Source organism: Acyrthosiphon pisum, chromosome A1 (genome assembly GCF_005508785.2).
Source record: "Acyrthosiphon pisum isolate AL4f chromosome A1, pea_aphid_22Mar2018_4r6ur, whole genome shotgun sequence".
Classification (NCBI taxonomy): domain Eukaryota; kingdom Metazoa; phylum Arthropoda; class Insecta; order Hemiptera; family Aphididae; genus Acyrthosiphon; species Acyrthosiphon pisum.
Window position 1 is genome coordinate 64,943,376 of NC_042494.1, and position 18,798 is coordinate 64,962,173.

Genomic DNA, 18,798 nt, shown 5'->3' on the forward strand with positions numbered 1-18,798 from the left:
TCTTAACGTCAATACTCGATAACGATCACTAATTAGCAATATACATTATACACATTAAAAAACATATCTTAATTTAAATTTGTACATACTTATCTGTGTAAATTATTGGAACTAGAAAGGAACGAATAATTTTGTTATTTTTCCTTAAAAAAAGAACTAGTTCATTTTCTCGTTATTTTTTTATAAAAAGGAATTTGGTTCAGGAAACTGTTCCTTTTGGAACTTGTTCCTTCCAAACACTCATCAATAATCACCTTTACTTAACATTTACAACTTGATAAATCAGTTCTAAACGATACATGATGTTTATTGTTGTATTGGTCATTGACCATAATATTATTTTAATAATATTAGTACAATTATTAGTAATCTATCTTCATTACAGGGCTGGAAGTCGTTAAATCTATTTAAAAAAGTGACAAAGTGACCGAATTAATCATAAAACTAACCTACATAAGCTTATTTCCTAACAACTAACTGTTATTAAATATTTTTCTTTGTATCGCTAAATATAATTTATTTGATTCTTACTGAATTATTTTTGTATAATTTACAGAAAATAATGATTATCATCGATGCAAATATTTAGTCCAATGGTATTATGTTCTAAACGTAAAACAAAGGTCAAGTCCATTTTTATTTAGGAAATAAAACTTTTTTTTTAGAAAATAAAATTAAAACACCTTTATTAAACCTATATTTATGAACATCTACTAATACACAATAAATAATTTAAATTTAGGTTAATTTGAATTATAAGTGACATATGGACTATTTTCTAATAAAATGACTAAATGTGACACAATTTTAAAAAAAATACTGACTTCCAGCCCCGCACATTAACATAATGTACAAATATAATATCTACAACCTCTGTCAACAATACTAAAATCTTAAAAAAAAAATTGATTAATCATTATACATTTTTATCAACACTTTTCTTTTGACAAGGCCTGATTACAAAAATCCCTACTTTCATTAAATATAGCTATTACATCATCAAAATAAAAAAAAATTACAATAATATTTTTATTTATTAGTCAGCAATTGTTGATAACAATTATTTATATGTAATGGAATGGTAAAATAATTTAGGTAAATCAGATGTACTGACCATGTAAATATTAATTGGAAAACATAAACAATTATACATAATACATATAAATTAACATAAAATGTAAAATTCAAATGGACAAAAGTTCCACTTTTTATCTACATTTTAATCAGTACGATAATGGTAACTCAAAAACAATTTAAATTGAAATAATTAAGAACATTTTTGATATAAGATGGATTATGAACATTTAAAAATTTAAAATGTCAGTCCATTTATACCAAACTGAAAACCCACAATCGGATTTTATAATATAACATTCAATAAATAATTGCATTTATATAATATTTAACTAAATAACGGTTCTTTTGACTAGTGTTGTCAAATAACAAAAATAGGAATTTACCATCATTTTAAATGTATTGCAACTTTACAAAATACAAATTTCACAAGTTGTAATACTATGTTCACAGTTGGTGTATTTACGATTTTTTTGGTAAGTAGAGTAGAGTTGAAGAAATTACTTATAATACAATGGATCATTTTGACTGAAAATATTATCAAACATTTAAAAATACTCATGTATAATGTATTTTTGAATCTGTGGGATGGATGATATTATCCTCTCTACCCTGTAAATCCACCACTGATCAAAGTTCAGACATAAATTATATTTAAGTAGATATAATATTTGGCAACAATAGTTTAAAGAGCTAATAACAATAACAATCAATAATAACAAAGAATGTCAAAAGACTAATTACTTAACAGTCAAATAAATGTAAAATGCTGATTATAAATCAGTTTTTTTATCAGCTATCTGTATAGATTTATTTTTTTCATACTTTTTATAGGCTAAAAATGTGGTCCATACAAATCCAGCTAAACTGACAAATATCAAACGATTCTTTGAAGGAATAACACAATAATTTATTGTTTGTAATACTGGCCAAACCATAACAGCTATCTAAAAAAGGAAAACATATATTAGTTAACTTATATACATTAATTTTACATATAGATATAATAGCATTATAGTAATATTACTATAATATATTCAAAATATTTATTAGGATGATGCTACCCATATATTTCTTCATTCTTGTCTCCGTCTTACACAAGTACGAGATACCAAATTTACGTTCAATAGTTTTAATAGTGTAGTTTGTTTTGGTATTAGAATAAATTGACCTATTATCACATTTTTAGAAAAGAATATTATCTGAACTTAAGCGTTGGCTTTTATTGGATATTATAATTTTCACCGACATATGAGCATTTTTAATTTTTGATATTTCACATACCCATATCTTGCTTGAAAATGAAAATATCAAAATTCGCCAACGCTTAAGCACAGATAATGTTCTTACCTAAATGTTTGATAATTGGTCAATTCACTCTAATACCAAAACTAACAGCACACTATTGAAACTAGTGATCGAAAATGTACGAAATGTGTAAGACGGAGACTACAAATGCATGAGTAACATCCTCTTAAAATATTTAAACTGCAATTAGTGAATAAGCATATACCAACATAAAGAAAAAAGAGTAAAAACATATAAATTAATGAAATATGTCTAGACTATTTCCAAAATTTATATTTAAAGGATGCCAAATTTGCATGTGTTGTCTCTGTCTTACAAAAAATAGAACATAACAAATTTTTGACCACAAGAATCAATTTTATGTTGTTAGATTAATATAAGATTGAATTATCAAACTTAAAGGTAAGAAGAATATCTAAGACACCTAAAGGCTTCTATTAATGTTTTAAGTGTTATAGTTATATAAAAAATGTTTACAATTTTAAGATGCTTATAAGTTATAATTTTGTTACAAACAACAATAAAAGCTTACAAGATGCCCAAGATATTATTCATACCTTTAAATTTGATAATAGGTAATTTTACTATAATATTAAAATTTAAAGCTAACAACAGACAATTGGTTCTACTTGTCACACATTTTCTATATTTTAAGTTTGTTAGACAGCAATAAAATATGCGGGTTTTACGTCCTTTTATAATTTATTTGAATACATAACAAATATATAAAAAATTGTATACCTTCCAGGTAGAAACAAATTTTTCTTGAACTTCCGTTTTAGCATCTTCTATTGTACCTCCATCCAGAAGTGTCATAAAGAAAAAAAAACTAGCCATTGCAAATGGACCATATGAAAATTGTTCAACAACTGCCTGCAAAATTAAAAATAATAATTTAATTATAATAAAACTAATATACATATAGCCATATAGCACTATGAAAAGAGTCATACTTATTGTAGCCTTCGTTACAAATAAAAATTATGAAGGGAATAAAGGAAAATTAAGTTATTCATTTTCTAAAACTGAACAATCAAGTTAAGATTTATTATTAGTAACATTAATCAAATATTTTTTATTCAATTTAACAACTTAATTTTCCTGAACAATAAATTAAAAATTAATCTACTAGTTTTTGAGAACTAACAAATAGAATACGTATTATAATTTATCTACAATTGCAATCACAATATTTATGATGATTAGTTGTATACAATAATATAAAGTATGCATAATATACACGGCTAACTTTATTTTTCTGTTAGAAATTAAAATATTATACTTCACAAAATACAAATACCAAAACTAAATATAACATTTTTATGGTATTTAATCTTATTTGTCTTTTGTTCTTCTTTTAATGATAAATGAATCATAGGTCACCTATTAATGCTATTTCCTGTTATATTGAAGTAATCCTATACTGATGTTACATTATATAGAAAAATAGTTGTTTAAGGCTTCTCTTGAACATATATATATTTTTTTTAGTATTAATTACCATATTATTATATCATGATATGATGTAATTAATAAGTTTATAAAAAAAAAAAAACAGCACTTACGTAAGTGTATTATTCTAGTGTTTTAATAAAATATGTATCCTATATTTAAAAAAACAGATTTTTGATAATAAGTTTTATGTAAAAACTATTATAGTGCCTACTACCTAGTACCTACCAACAATATGAATACAACCAAACCTATTCAATCATTTTCCCCTTGTAATAAAATATGTGAGATTACTGATTGTATTTAATATTATTGAATTATACCATTTTAAATAAAATATAGCAAAACTATAAATAAAGCTACAATATAGATCAAATAGTACTTAAAAGTTCAAACCTAATTTAAAGCCTAAAAAATTGAATTATTGTATAATTACCTTGATAATTACCATAGGTAAACATATTTATTATGAAGTTTTCTTTCTTTTATTTGAAATATACAATCTATACCTAAGAGGCACAATGAGTACATGTGGTAGAGAGTAAAATTACATATATATATTTATTATATATCTAAAAAAGAGGAGAACTAACATAAGCATATTATATATTTACATGAAACACGAGATGTGGGACGTCATCCATCAGTGACACTCACTGATTATGAGGTTATATCATAAATAAAGTATAATATACCCACAGGATTTTTTTTATTTTCATAATTAAAATATAATATATACATATATAATCAAAAATTATAACATTTATTATGTTTGAAACTTTGTATTATCACTGCCTATAAAAATATTTTAATAGGTAATGATAATATTTATTTATTTTTTAGATTTATGAACTTGAATTTCACAATAAGATAATTTAATATTTTAATTATAATTTAAAACGTACATTTTTGTACCAACTAATATAGTAGTTTTTACATAATTAAATGATATACTTCACATGCTTAATTTTAAAATACAATTTTACTAATATTTATTGTTAAATAATAATTTCATTATGATCTATGTAGGTACTAACTACTAAGGGCCAATTTTATTAACACAGTTAATGCTTAATCGGCTGATAACAGATATTTAACCGGCCAAATTCAGCTGATTAAACTCCGGTTAACTTTAACCATGATTAACTGTGTTGGTGAAATCGGCCCTAAGAATGTATATTATAGTCTAAATGTATCCAAACTATTTTTTTTTAAATCCTTGGTACTAAATACATTTTAGTAAACCGCTATTACGTGCAATTATTGGATAACTGCCTACTTAGAAGTAAAATTGATAGAGTTGACAACTATTATCTACAATGCCTTAATAATTAAATTGTATAATTTAGTAACTTAATTACCTTTAATTTATTAAAATTGTATCTAATTAAAATGAGTAATGGTTATTTTATAATTTATAATTTTAAATAAAACTTAGATATACCTCCAATTTCTTTCATTTTATAATAAGCACTAACAGGGACTTAGTAACCTAACTATTAATTTTATAATTACATTCTTTAAATTTGGTACCTAATTGATATGTCTTTTATTATTGAAATAATATGTTAAATTTTAACATAGGTAATATTTTAATTGAGTTAGGTACAGTCAAAATGATTATGTTACTGCAACCAACCTTATCTATTACGTTTATTAATTGTTATTATTAATAACTATTAAATGAAGATATGCTAACCTTAGTTATATGACTAGTAATTGTCATCGAAGGCCAAACATAACTGGCAAATCTCATCCACGCATACAACGTGGGTGCTACATAGAGTCCACCATACACGCTGAACTTAGCTGCTCGTTGTAAATCAATGTTTTTGTTGCCAGACGGCTGTAGCGCCTGTTGTATCAAGCTGCTCACCGGCCAAGTGACCGAATATATAGCCACACCGCGCACAAGTCCATGGTTGCTGGCTTTAAATATTTTTGACCACATAATAACGAGAGACTAGTCACTAAAAACAAAATTAATATTAAAATATTGTGATTTCTCAGTGAGCTTCAAATATTAGATTTGGCTCAACAAATGTTTCGTATACTTACGTCTTACGAATACCAACAATAGGTAAGTACAATATTCGGGAGTAGTGGAAAAACCTCAAACCTGTCACTTGATGATCAAATAAAGGTTTTCACGTACTCATATCAGTATAGAAGGTTAACTGTAGGTAGGTAGTTGTATAAAAAAATAGGTAGACACAGGCAATATCGTAAATAAATAATAATTTTATAATAATTGATACGCAACGGTACGATAATTGGTACCTGTACGAGATCGCAAAAATAAAATAATACTATAGAAATGGTGTTGATACACAAAGAATTAATAATAATTATTATAAACAGTAACAGGCGGCGGCGGGCATTAGATTGCGCGCGGGCGAATGCCAAATCGATAACCTATATTGTTCCGGACCCGAACCCCAAAACCTGAAACTGCCGATGACGACGTGCCACAACTACTGGCTGTGGTCGTGCACTGGTGCGTTCACCGAGCGTTGGCGGTTGGCCGGCGAGCCGTGAGCATTGATATGAGGAGTGACTGAGACACTGCGTGCGAGAGTGTCTGAGTGTCGAGCGAACGCACTACACGCCACTGAGAGTACCGACTACCGGTCCGTGGGGTACCGAGTCGACACCCACGGGTCAGCAGGTGATCAAAATCCGGCGCCCGGCGGGCGGATGATGACTGATGAGCCGCCATTGGAGTATCGGACAACCGTTGATTAGAACCATTCATTATTCCGACTCATCAGTGGATTGACCATGATAATTTTATTTTTTTAATAATGATAACCATTTATTAAACAATATAAATAATAAATAGGTACAATTAGTATTCAGTAACCAATTTATTGGTTTATCTAGGTAATTTCCATAACCACCGTCCACCGATTGCGTGGAAAGTAGATAGTTATTTTCTTATATCTACAAACTATCTAAATAAATTTACAAAAGTCAAAAATAGAAATAAAGACAAAATAATTTCGTAATTTTAAATAAAAATTCCATTAAGTTTTATTTAGGTACCTATATTAATATTATTATTTACTCTAAGATGTTCATGTTTAACTAATAACCATTTTTTTCATAAATTAAGTCATGATATAACTATCTATTTTTTTCTTTATAGTTAGTTTTATAGGTAGTCATTGTTTAATTTGATTACCTACCTACCAGTTATACAAAAATAATGCTGTTGTTCCTATTAGTTATTGCCTACCTTTCCTTTGGCAATTTAATTATTAATTATTATTTTCTTGTTTTCTACTAATATTTAGAGACGAAATAATAATTAAAAGATTGGTATCTAAATGGCTGTTTTTATGTTCCTCAGAGCATTTTATAAGACATTTTCACTTGGCGACAAAAAATTATACAATAAAATATACATTCAACTAGGTGACAAAATATTATCACTGGGCGACATTTGTGTTATAATAATTATTATTATTATTATATATTATATTAATATATCTACCTATTCCCTAATTATAAATTTGTTGTGACGTTCAGACATTCAGTTATCAGTAGGTAGGTATCTAAGTAGGTATCAGTAGGTAATTTACCTACTTCAAGTACCTACCTACCTACATTTTATTAGTAGGGGTTAGGTAATCCTTATATTTATTCACCGATAAAAATATTACATGTTTATTAATTGTAACTATTAAATTAAGACTCTTAATTTAATAGTTACAATTAATAAATTAACCAACTATTCAAATATTCAATATATTTTTTTAAATATTGTTATTCATAATTCACAATTTATGCTTTTTGAATAGACCACGGATATGTGTACAATTTCATAGTTATTCTGGTTGATCGTATATCGTATGATATGCTAATTGCTAATTAGCATTTACGACATTAATTAGCAGTGGTCGCAGCTCATCTTTTTTGAAAGGTGGAGTTATGAATATTTGACTATTCTCAGTCCTCAGACATCAAACGTTAGGTATTTAGTACCACTATATAGTGGTAAAAAGTTCAACTCCCCCTCCACCCCCCCGAAATTGTTTGTTGGTACGGAACTCATACGAATTTATTTGATCAATGTATCAACTAAAACCCAACAGCGCAACACGGGATAAAACAAAAATGAAAATCGCAGGCGAGGCGTATAAATAAAAATAGTTGTTCACAATTTATATGAAATAGGTATTACACTATTACTAGGTAATTCAGTAATTGAGATAATGACGGACCGTCGTTTCATTTTATATACATAAATTATAATACATAAGTTCATTATCAACTGCTATCAAGAACAAGGTCAATGTCCCAGTTCCCTGTACGCGTGATACATAAATGCACACACGACACGTTATCGAAGCGTGATTCAGACATTCATTATTTCAGTGATTACAATATAATATTATTGTCCGATTACCGTTGGCTTGAGTATAAATTGTAATATTACACTCATATAATGTAGTTAACGAAAAAACGTAAAATAAAAACAGAAATACTTACAAATCACATCTAACAATGTCACGATGTTTTTTTTTAAAAAATAATGTAGTTTCAACGTGATGTAGGTATAGTATTTTGATAATATATACAAAATTAAAAAGTTGAGTAAGTGGATGTAGCTCAGCTGTAAAATAGGTTACAAGTGGGTCACTGTAATGGATGGTGTTAAATTTGAATTCAATGATATAATATCAGTGTATAAGAAAAACGATTCTGAGCGAAAACGGTCAGTCAACCTATGATATTACTAAGTATATTTCATAATATTAAGGTAAATAAAGTAATTTATATGTAACCTATTCACGTGGAATCTTGTTTTAAATTTTCAATCCAACATGAACATTTCATACATTTTTAACTACAAATTAATTATTAAATTTTAAATGTGATAAATTTTATCAAAATTTGAACTTTAAATGCTTATAAAAAAAAATTGTGCCAATGTATTTTTAATATTTTTTAACTGCTATTGTAACATTGTATCAGGAGCCTTGCATTACATTTTCACGCTTTTTTACCCAACAAATAAAAATTTTATTGATATTCATATAGAAAAAAAAGGTGGGTAAGTGGATGTCGCTCTGCTGTACAGTAGATTACAAGTGTGTCATTGTATAATGGATTGTATTAGACTTGAATTCAATGATATAATATCATTGTATATGAAAAACGATTCTGAGCGGAGACGGTTTGTCAATCTAGATATTTTATATTGTTATTATTTATTTTATCATGTAAGTTGAATTAATATTATAATTTTTTATTCGTTTCTATGGTGATAAACAAAGCGTTAGAAATAAAAGTCCTATTTTTAGCGTTTTTTCGTAATTTTTTGGTGGTTTTTCCCATGATATTAAATAGCTTTTGAGAAAGCGAAAAATTACCTCTTTAAAGTACCATCTTGATCCAATTTCCTAAAAATAAGGTACTATATATTGAAATCGAAGCACTCCTTCTGGTAGAAATTTTGTATACAGGATATAAAAAAAATAAATAAACACCATTGTAAAACCAATAGCTTCCTCGCTCCGCTCAGAATCTAAAAATGAAAATTATAATAATTTGATATTAAGATGAACATAATATCAAATTTTAAAAAATATTAGTATTTATTTGATTATCTCAAGCACTATGAAGTTAATTTAAATCAATAGTTTTTACAGTAGGTAACTGATACAAAAAAATATAAATAATTATAAAACAACTAAATTGCTATTTTGTTATTGATATTGATTTATATAATTTGGAACTCTTCATCGAAAATCGAAATGCATCACAATTCAAATAATTTTTATTGTACAATGAAGTTATAAAATAACTTTTTAGTTCATAATAATATTTTAATTGCAAATATTATTTTATATTATATTTTGTTTTTATTTATTTAATAGGGGAGTCCTGTTACTTATTCTATTATCGACTATCATCGGATCACTATGTGACATATACAAAGAGGAAGAAAATAAATATGTCTACAGTGAGTAACGTAATGTGAAATTACAAAAATAATAATTTGTACCTACATGTGTGTAATACAATATTTTAACATAGATGATTTAAATAATATTTTTAGAATCATTTTTTATGGCATTCTCATTTCCGGCTAACATAAAACGTTTATTTCTGGCCAGCAATAAAACCGAAAATCTATCTTGTATTGACATTTTAAAGACTCATGCGTGCATTCTAATCATAGTTGGACAAAGAATGTTGCATAGTACTGGTCAGCCACTACAAAATCCTAAAGAGCTTGAAGAGGTATATATAGTAGGTACTTACCTAAATAATGCACGTGCCTATAACCTATATGTACCATAATAATATAATATTCATAATTCAAATAATTAAGTAGTAACAAATACAATAAACTGCTTATGTTAACACTTATAATCACTTATAATGACACTCAGATGTTTCTAGGTAGCCTTACATTTATCGTATGCTATGATCCGCAATGGATCATTGGTTGTCGATTTCTTTTTCGTTATCAGCGGTTTCCTTACATTTTATTTTCTCTATGATGAGCTAGTCAACACAAAAATCATAAACGTACCATTACTCTTGCTTTGGAGATGGTTGAGGTAAGACTAAGATACATATAAGAATATCATAACAATTTTATTACGTATTAAGTATTTTTAATGTTTGAAATTTGAATAGGCATTTGATGTTTATTTTTAAAAAGTTTAAGCTGTTTTTAAATTAAATTTGTTGGGTTTTTAATAAATGCAATAAAGTAGTTGCTTTGGTATTTAGGTATTTAACTATAGTATTACTATAATAGATACATTTTATTTAATTCACTTTGACGGGAGTCGATTTCCTAAGCCATAAAACATTTTCTTTAATACATTATATTTTCATATATCATAAATGTGTTTTATTACAATGAAAAAATAATTCAATTTTGAGTCTAATAATTACATTTTAAGAGAACGCTACCCATGCATTTGTTGTCTCCGTCTAACACACGCATGACATACCAAATTTCCGTTCATTAGTTTCAATAGTGTGTTGTTAGTTTTAATATTATAGTGAATTGGCCTATTATTATACTCTTAGGTAAGAATATTATCTGTGCTTAAGCGTTGCTAATTTTTCAATATTTTCATTTTCAAGTAATATATGTGTATGTGAAATATTAAAAATTCCCATATCTCGCTTGAAAATTAAAATATCGAATAAAAGTGAACGCTTAAGCACAGATAATGTTATTACCTAAATATTTTATAATACGTCAATTCACTCCAATATCAAAAATAACAGCATACTATTGAAACTAGTGAACGAACATTTTTTCTATGTCGTAAGTGTGTAAGACGGAGACAACAAATGCATGGGTAGCGTCCTCTTAGGTTAAATTTCAATTTTTCTATTCAACTAAATGTAGATATTTACCCATTTAATCATTTTATTTAAAATAATACTCCCTTAAATACGTAATTTTTCAGTTGATACTACTTTAAAACCAAGGATGCTCGTAAATATATAATTGTTTGGATTCCAAACGTCTTTCAGATTAATGCCTGTCTATGGTTTAATGATAGCGTTTCATACATTTGTTTTATTACACTTGGCTGATGGTCCATTATGGAAAAAAATAGCTATTCAAGAATCAGATTACTGTCAAAATAGTTGGTGGAGCAATCTTCTGTTCATAAATAATTACGTACACGCCGACCGTCCAGTAAGAAAAACATTTTATTTTAGTTTTAAAAAAAAAAACGTTTTGAAGGCCTTATAATTTCCAGTGTATTATCCAATCGTGGTATTTGGCGTGTGATATGCAATTCTTCATCGCCGGTATCATACTTGTATATTTTGTGTGGAAATACCAAAAGTATGGAGTCTACTTAATGTTGGCTACGATATTTCTGTCGTGTCTGATCCCGGCTTGTGTCGTATATACTCATCAGTTTTATCCAACATTTTTGGGTAATATTTCGTAAGTAACCGCTTATAATATCGCTGTATATTTTATTTTAAAATCAAATAAATAAAACCGATATGTTTTTTGCTGTTAAATTGTAATTATTTTCAATTATCTCTAATATGTAATTGAAAATTGAAATAGTTTATTTCTTCACTCTTATTTTTTTTTTTTGTTACATTATTAATTTATTATACAATCTGTAAATTTATTTTTTACAATAAGTCCAAGCGCTGTGGGAGTTGATGGGTTGGAGGCTTGAAAGAAGAATCCATCCAGTGATGGAACTTCTTGACAGATTTTTTTCTTCACTCTTATAAATGTAATGTATCATCGGTCAAAAATTCGAGGTTTATTGAAAAATTATGATTAGATATTAAATTTCTAATAACACTATTACACTAATAATATTGAGGTGATCGTATGCAAATATAGGTACCTACATAATATATAGGTACTTGTTACATTTGCAAAAATTTGCAAATACCGTCTTAAACGATGATGCTAATCTTATCTATACTGATCAACACATTAACGTTAAGTCGTTATGGTTATACTTTATTCATCCGAGCTTTGGCTTATTAAAGTTTAAGCCTTAAACCATTGAATTCCTATTTAGATTGAACAGTTTTACTTGGGTCGTATTATCGAAATATAAAAAAATACTATCATTATTAATACATTAATACCCATTATTTTGTGTAAAAATTCAAATTTTTTTAAAAATAACTTATGGAAACATGAATGTTATAGTAATGCTACCGACTTATAAGTTATAACTTGATGTATCTTCATTTTTCACTTAAATAATTTATATTCTACATATGCTATTGTATTTTTGCGTTTTTCAGGATCTTAAACTATCTACCCGATCATCAAAGTTACACCACGTTATATGTACCTAGTCACACAAGATCGACACCTTACTTTGTAGGTATATTTGCAGCATATGTGTACCGGTACTTGAAGCTCGATAAACCGAAGTTTCGTTTTCCGTATTCAAAAACTTTGATGACAATACTCATTACACTCTATCCGTTATTTCTTATGACCATCCAAGTGTTTTATGTCCACGAATACAATTTATGGCTAAGCGTTATATACACGTTCATGTACCGAATGGTGTTCGCTACAATTGTCTCCATATTTATAATAATATCCGCCATCAATGGATTTTTTAAAGGTAAAATATCTTTTAAAAGGTTTAGCTTCTCAGTATCCGTTAATTTAATTTTTTTTTAAATTATGTTTTGTACATTTTTACTAACTAAAAACAAGGGAAGTATAGTTAACCTAATCTAACCTACAGTTGCGCTAGGTATCGATTGTACCTTGTTATTGAGGAGTAAGTATTATATCGTAATATGAATGTGTTAAATTTGTTTTCAACCACTGACGTCAGTCAGTATTATTATGTTTTTTTTATGATATATTTATATTACAACTAATGTAATTTATTTTACTTTATTTTATTTATTATTTATTATAGATTGAATTAATTTTTTCCAAAAACATTGCATATGTCATTGTGTGTATAAAAATAATATAGGTAGGTACGTTAAAAATGTCTAGTATCTACGAATATAAATTTTTTAAATTACAACTTAAATCGTTATTCTTCGTCTAAATGTTGAATTAAAATGTTTATACAAAATATTGTGTTTATATAAATTTAAATTTTTTTTAGTTACAGTATGAACAACTTATGAAGAACTTCTGTATTACATTTTCAATCCTGAACCATAAAAATTCAACATTTTATACATTTTTAACAACAAAGTTATTTGCAAATTGTTGTGATTTTGACGATTTTTGCAATAATTTAACTTAAAAGTTCGAATACTTACGAAAGAAAAAACCGTGACTGTGTATCTTTAATATTTTTAAACATCTATCATAAATTCGATGAGGAACTTTCATTAAACTTTCAAGCTTTTTGACCAAGGGAAAAATATTTGATCGAAAAAAAAAATAAAAAATAAAATCGAAAATGTCTATAAATAGATCAAAAAGAGTACCTAACCTAACCTACCTTTGAAAATAAACATTAAATGTATTAATTTAATACATTAATTTTGGTAGGAATGTTAACTGTTAAGTATGTAAGGTTTATTCGTTATTCAGTTACGCCAAAAAAACCATAGCAATGTCGTCAAAATTTGGTTTTAGTAAAATTTCCAGTTTATCGTTAATTTAATTTTGTTTTACCCGGTTATTTTGAAAAGTACTGGGAATTTAAATCTTTTGACCCCTCTCCCCAAAGTTGACAATTTTTACTGCTCCAAAAGGTGATGATATACACAAAAATAAAAAAACATACATTATCTGCTCAGTATCTAAAATGATTGTTCATAAGTACTAAGTAGTTATAAAATTTAGATATACCTAATAGGTAGGTGTCTACATAGGTATTGAAATGTTCAGCAATTTAAGTTTATTTTATAATTATAGGTTTGTGGATACGAATATTTATACCATTAAGTAAATTAACGTATGGAGCGTATTTGGGAGGGCTATCATTGCAATTACTTCAAGTAGCATCGATGAGATCACCAACATATTACAATGATAGTCTTTTGGTAAGTAATGAAATGAGTAAATAAAATGTTTTTGTTATTACATTTTTAATATTATTTGTGCTTAATATTTTAATAATGAGTACAATTTAGCAGTGATTGCCTACACAGAAAATTAATAATTTTTAAGATTACTTATTTATAATTGTATTCTCTATAGTTATGGTTAGCAATCGGAGATACCGTGTTTGGATTCATACTTGCGTTTTTGTTGTATACTTTAATTGAATCACCATTCGATATATTATTAAAAAAATTGGTCATCATCATCAGCCCAAGTAAAATAATATATTTTAAAAATATTATATATGTAGTTATTATAAGTAACATATTATGATATATTTTTTTTCAATTACCATAATAATATAACATATAGTACCTTGTACCTGTTAAGTTGCTATTAATATAATAATATACCATATATTGCTAATTGCTATACAGTAAAAACTCCTTATAACGGACATCCTATAAGGCGGAAATCTCCCTAGAACGGAAAACGTTCCCGAATAACCTATGTACCGTATATTTTATTCTCCCTATAGTGAAAAACTCTTTGTAACGGAAAAAATTGTTAAATTAAATATTAAAACATTTATTATCATTATTATGTTGAACAAGTATATAAATGCAACAAGTACAAGTATATAATAGTACCTACAGGCTATATAATTACCTAAGTTCAAATACTTAGTGTTATTTGGTGAATATTATTTCTTAACTTTACATTGGAGACAAATTGACAATGTAGTCAATGGATAACTGGTACGGTTTCTTAAATTTAACGCTATAAATCTAGTTTAGCGCCCATGCAAATTTTCCATTAAAATATTATTTTTCAGAAACCCTTTGTATATACCTGACCTACATAGATGAACGACAATGCAAAAATGAATTGTAGGTAATCATTAGTTTTTATGATATAGCCTTACGAAGTTCACGATTTTCGAAGTTTTACTTAACCGTACAACACTTATAGTTTAACGCGCATAAGTATAACAAATGTTCAATTTTTTTTTTTTGAGATCTAGGTAAACCAACGTTTTAAAAATTAGGTATGGTGTAAAAATAATTCTGACACCCACCCATGGTGTTTTTGATTTTAATTATCCGAGCGAAACCGAGGGTGTATATGAAAATACCAAAAATGTCTCATTATTAACTTTAAATTAAGTCTGACCACCAAATACAGACTTCCCGATTGTTTTCAGCATGCTTAACTACATAGGTAGGTATGTTAAAACAAAAATAAATTGAAAAAAGGTTGTTTAGTAAAACAGAAAAGTTCTGAAAGCGCGGTAAAATATTCCGTTGTATATGAATGAGTATAATACTGAAAATCGTGAAGGCTATAAATTAAAAACTAATGATTTACGGCAATTAATTTTTGCAACATCGTTATCTTAACTCGTTTTAATACATAGGTTTCCGAAAAAAAATTGAAAAATTCGCGTGGTTGCTAAACCAATAAATTATCTCAATGAATTATTATAATTTATAATTTATATGTAAGTACTTAGTACATATATTATGTTTGTAAAGTGTTAGTGGGGAGGGGGGGGGGGGTCGAACCCCAAAACAGCCCTTGAACACGCCCATGCATGTAATGTATAATATGTTTGCACGTTATAGTAATACTATAAGTAAATAGGTTTAATATTTACTATAGCTAAGTAATATACATGTTTTAATTAAAATGGATTTTTGTTTTTCAGAAATAATTTTTAATAGTAAAACAATGACAGATTCTACAGTTCTCAGGAAGATAAGTCTTAGGACAATTCGGTCTAGCTAATGTGATGTAATTTAAATTATATTATTAAAGACTCTTTCCTACCTATGTTATTATGGCTATCTTGTCGTATTCGCTCTACCCCAGATTGCAGTCTACTGCAGTCGCAATGTTACCGGTAGAGCGCATACGACAAGATAGCCGTTATTATTATTATTTTTTTTTTTTATCAAAACAAATATTATACTTAATGTATATTAAGTAACCTACCTAAATATGAAATATTTTGTAGATAACTATAATTTTAAGTTTTTAACATTGGTCATAATTTATTTTAGTTAAATATAAATGTTTATGGTTATTACATTATTATTATTTGTAATTTTATAATACCTTCATAAACTTGTTAAAACTTTCCTACTTTTAGTTTCCAAAAAAAGTACCTAATTTAACTTGTAGGCTGTAGCTTATTATAACTAATAAGCTTACGATTATTCAAATAAAAATCCTTCAGAATTAATAATTTGTAGGTAGATATACAATACATTATTACTTATTAAATTATTTAAATTATTTAAGAACAACTTAAAAAAAATTATAAACACATTATAAATGTTGGTTAAACAATGTTTTAATTTGTTCAGTATCTTTTAAATTGTAAAATTACAGCTAAAAGGCAGGCAAGTATTAAACACACATTATTTTAATAATTATGAACTTTTGAAATTGTTGGAATATCCTGTAGTTGGTAAAAATTATAAATTAAAATATATCTGCAAACTCCAATTTCACAGGTAATTCACTTCCAAATTTAAAATAAATAAGATAGTGTACTATTCTGCATTGAGACGAACGAAGTGAGACGACTATAATAGACGGAGTTGTGCAACTTTCGCACCCATATCTTAACCCCTAAGTCCTAATGGGTTTTTATTCATATAGTTATGACTTATGAGTTATGACTTATGAGTAAAATATTGAATTTGTGTTCTGAGTTTGAAATTAAAATATAATCTGGCTATTCATTATAAAACATAAAACATAACATTATATAGGTAAGTAGGTAATTAGTGTTGTGCCTCAGACACCAATTTTTTGTTTAATAATATTATTATAACATTATAACCACGAATAATATTAGTTTAACGTTATTATAATATTATCGTTACAAAATGCTGTCTGGGGCATTATTTATTTGAAATTGTCTGATTTCTATTGTATTTACAGTGTTTATTTTTTTACTAGTGGGGCTTACAGATAAAGTAAATAAATATTATGTTTAAGACGTGTAAAAAATATGTTGGTACTTTAAAAAAAAATAAAAATGAACATAATAATGAAATACGATAAATCTACCTATTGTACAAAACGTCTGTAAATCAGTGTACCATATTAGTCCACTCGATATCCACTTATTACTATCTCAGTTTCTTAATGTCAACATTATCCCTCGCAACGCGAGCAGGCCGCATGTCCACGTGCTGGTCGCTTGTCTCTGAATGGACATCACAGAAAACTTCCATTTGTTAATTTATACTTTCAAGGTATAGCATACCAACAATCCACCTTGGCAATAAGCTATCGCTGATACCACGTCCATGTGTCAGCCCACCGTAGCTTTTCAATGGTCGCATAAGCACCTGCCCAATGGTCATATCCGCCCAGATCCCACACCAGAATTTATCGGATCTTCGAATTTTAAGTACCCCTGGGTGGTGAATTTTATAAACTCTGCTGGGTCCATTTTCTCTTGCAACGTCAGCATATCCTGATAGTAGTGGTGAGCACTTTTAGCGTAATTTAGGTGTCCTGCTGCATGAAAATATGGAACCATATCTTTGTAAGAATGTAAGTGTAGTTTCTAGTCACCTTCAGTCCTTTCAGCTCTAATGAAGTTCTTCATTAGCGTGCACATACGGAAATATTGAATCAAAAGTGTCGCAGTTGGCCCTCGGTCCTCAATGTTCTTCAGAAGACTGGACAGTTTTTCCGTTACAACATTTTAGTGAAGGGTCATCTGAATTTATTTTCGAACTGTAGGAAGAGTCGTTAATAGCAGTGGTTCTCAACCTTTTTTGTACGACGACACCTTAATTTAGATCCATAAAAATGGCGACACACTTAAAAAAAATTTTATGGATTTTTGAAAAAGTAAAAATTACAAATCTATGTAAATTAATACATTTAGGTTCATGTTAGCATTTTATTTGAAAAAAAAACAAATTTTTTAAATTTACATAACTAAAATATAAACAATTTAAATTAGGTATTAAAAAAATATTATTATAATATTATATTATAGTTTATAATGGAAATTAGTGCGATACTTGTGATTGGCGAATTGAACATAGGTATTCGATTCGTGGGCGAATTGTTGACATACCTACTTACGCGTAATTCACTTTAAATATCTTTAAGCATTGACCTTTTTAGAATAGTGAGAACGTGCTTATTTACGTACCTACCTATACACATAATGCCAATTTACTATTTATCAGTTATGAGATTACATCGAAATCATTACGAGGTAAGAATATCTTCATAATTGTTTTTCTTATCTCTGGGTTTTACTATTTCATCATAATACTGAAATAATATCATATTTACTATGCCAAATGAAATTGCATGTAATATATTAATATATAAATAATATAATATTTTGGCGACACACACCACGGTAATACGCGACACACCGGTTGAGAGCCACGGGTTTATAGTGTCCAACGCCAGTGGCG

At 27.5% G+C, this 18,798-nt stretch overlaps 2 protein-coding genes across 2 annotated transcripts; one reads left to right on the plus strand and one right to left on the minus strand.

Moving 5' to 3' along the window:
• Nucleotides 1–255: 255 nt before the first annotated feature.
• LOC100167049 (mpv17-like protein) lies at nucleotides 256–6,533 on the minus strand. The gene is made up of 4 exons (XM_001949523.4): nucleotides 5,893–6,533; nucleotides 5,534–5,804; nucleotides 3,124–3,255; nucleotides 256–2,021 (listed from the first exon to the last, which is right to left on the minus strand). Exons 2-4 carry the CDS (start codon nucleotides 5,783–5,785, stop codon nucleotides 1,848–1,850), a joined length of 558 nt encoding a protein of 185 aa, XP_001949558.1. The 5' UTR covers nucleotides 5,786–5,804; nucleotides 5,893–6,533; the 3' UTR covers nucleotides 256–1,847.
• Nucleotides 6,534–9,681: 3,148 nt separating this feature from the next.
• On the plus strand, nucleotides 9,682–16,357 carry LOC100571580 (nose resistant to fluoxetine protein 6-like). The gene is made up of 9 exons (XM_029487382.1): nucleotides 9,682–9,805; nucleotides 9,902–10,086; nucleotides 10,249–10,409; nucleotides 11,347–11,515; nucleotides 11,580–11,773; nucleotides 12,610–12,941; nucleotides 14,210–14,337; nucleotides 14,495–14,612; nucleotides 16,047–16,357. The coding sequence occupies exons 2-9, from the start codon at nucleotides 9,913–9,915 to the stop codon at nucleotides 16,124–16,126; spliced, it is 1,356 nt and encodes a 451-aa protein (XP_029343242.1). The 5' UTR covers nucleotides 9,682–9,805; nucleotides 9,902–9,912; the 3' UTR covers nucleotides 16,127–16,357.
• Nucleotides 16,358–18,798: the final 2,441 nt, after the last annotated feature.

Excerpts from the sequence above, each read along its gene's own strand:
- LOC100167049 (XM_001949523.4), bottom strand. The coding sequence starts at position 5,785 with ATGTGGTCAAAAATATTTAAAGCCAGCAACCATGGACTTGTGCGCGGT. Across the intron at positions 3,256-5,533 it reads TTACTAGTCATATAACTAAG|GCAGTTGTTGAACAATTTTC; the intron begins GTTAGCATATCT and ends TTAATTTTGCAG. Across the intron at positions 2,022-3,123 it reads AATTTGTTTCTACCTGGAAG|ATAGCTGTTATGGTTTGGCC; the intron begins GTATACAATTTT and ends TTCCTTTTTTAG.
- LOC100571580 (XM_029487382.1), top strand. The coding sequence starts at position 9,913 with ATGGCATTCTCATTTCCGGCTAACATAAAACGTTTATTTCTGGCCAGC. Across the intron at positions 11,516-11,579 it reads ACGTACACGCCGACCGTCCA|TGTATTATCCAATCGTGGTA; the intron begins GTAAGAAAAACA and ends TATAATTTCCAG. Across the intron at positions 14,338-14,494 it reads ATTACAATGATAGTCTTTTG|TTATGGTTAGCAATCGGAGA; the intron begins GTAAGTAATGAA and ends TATTCTCTATAG.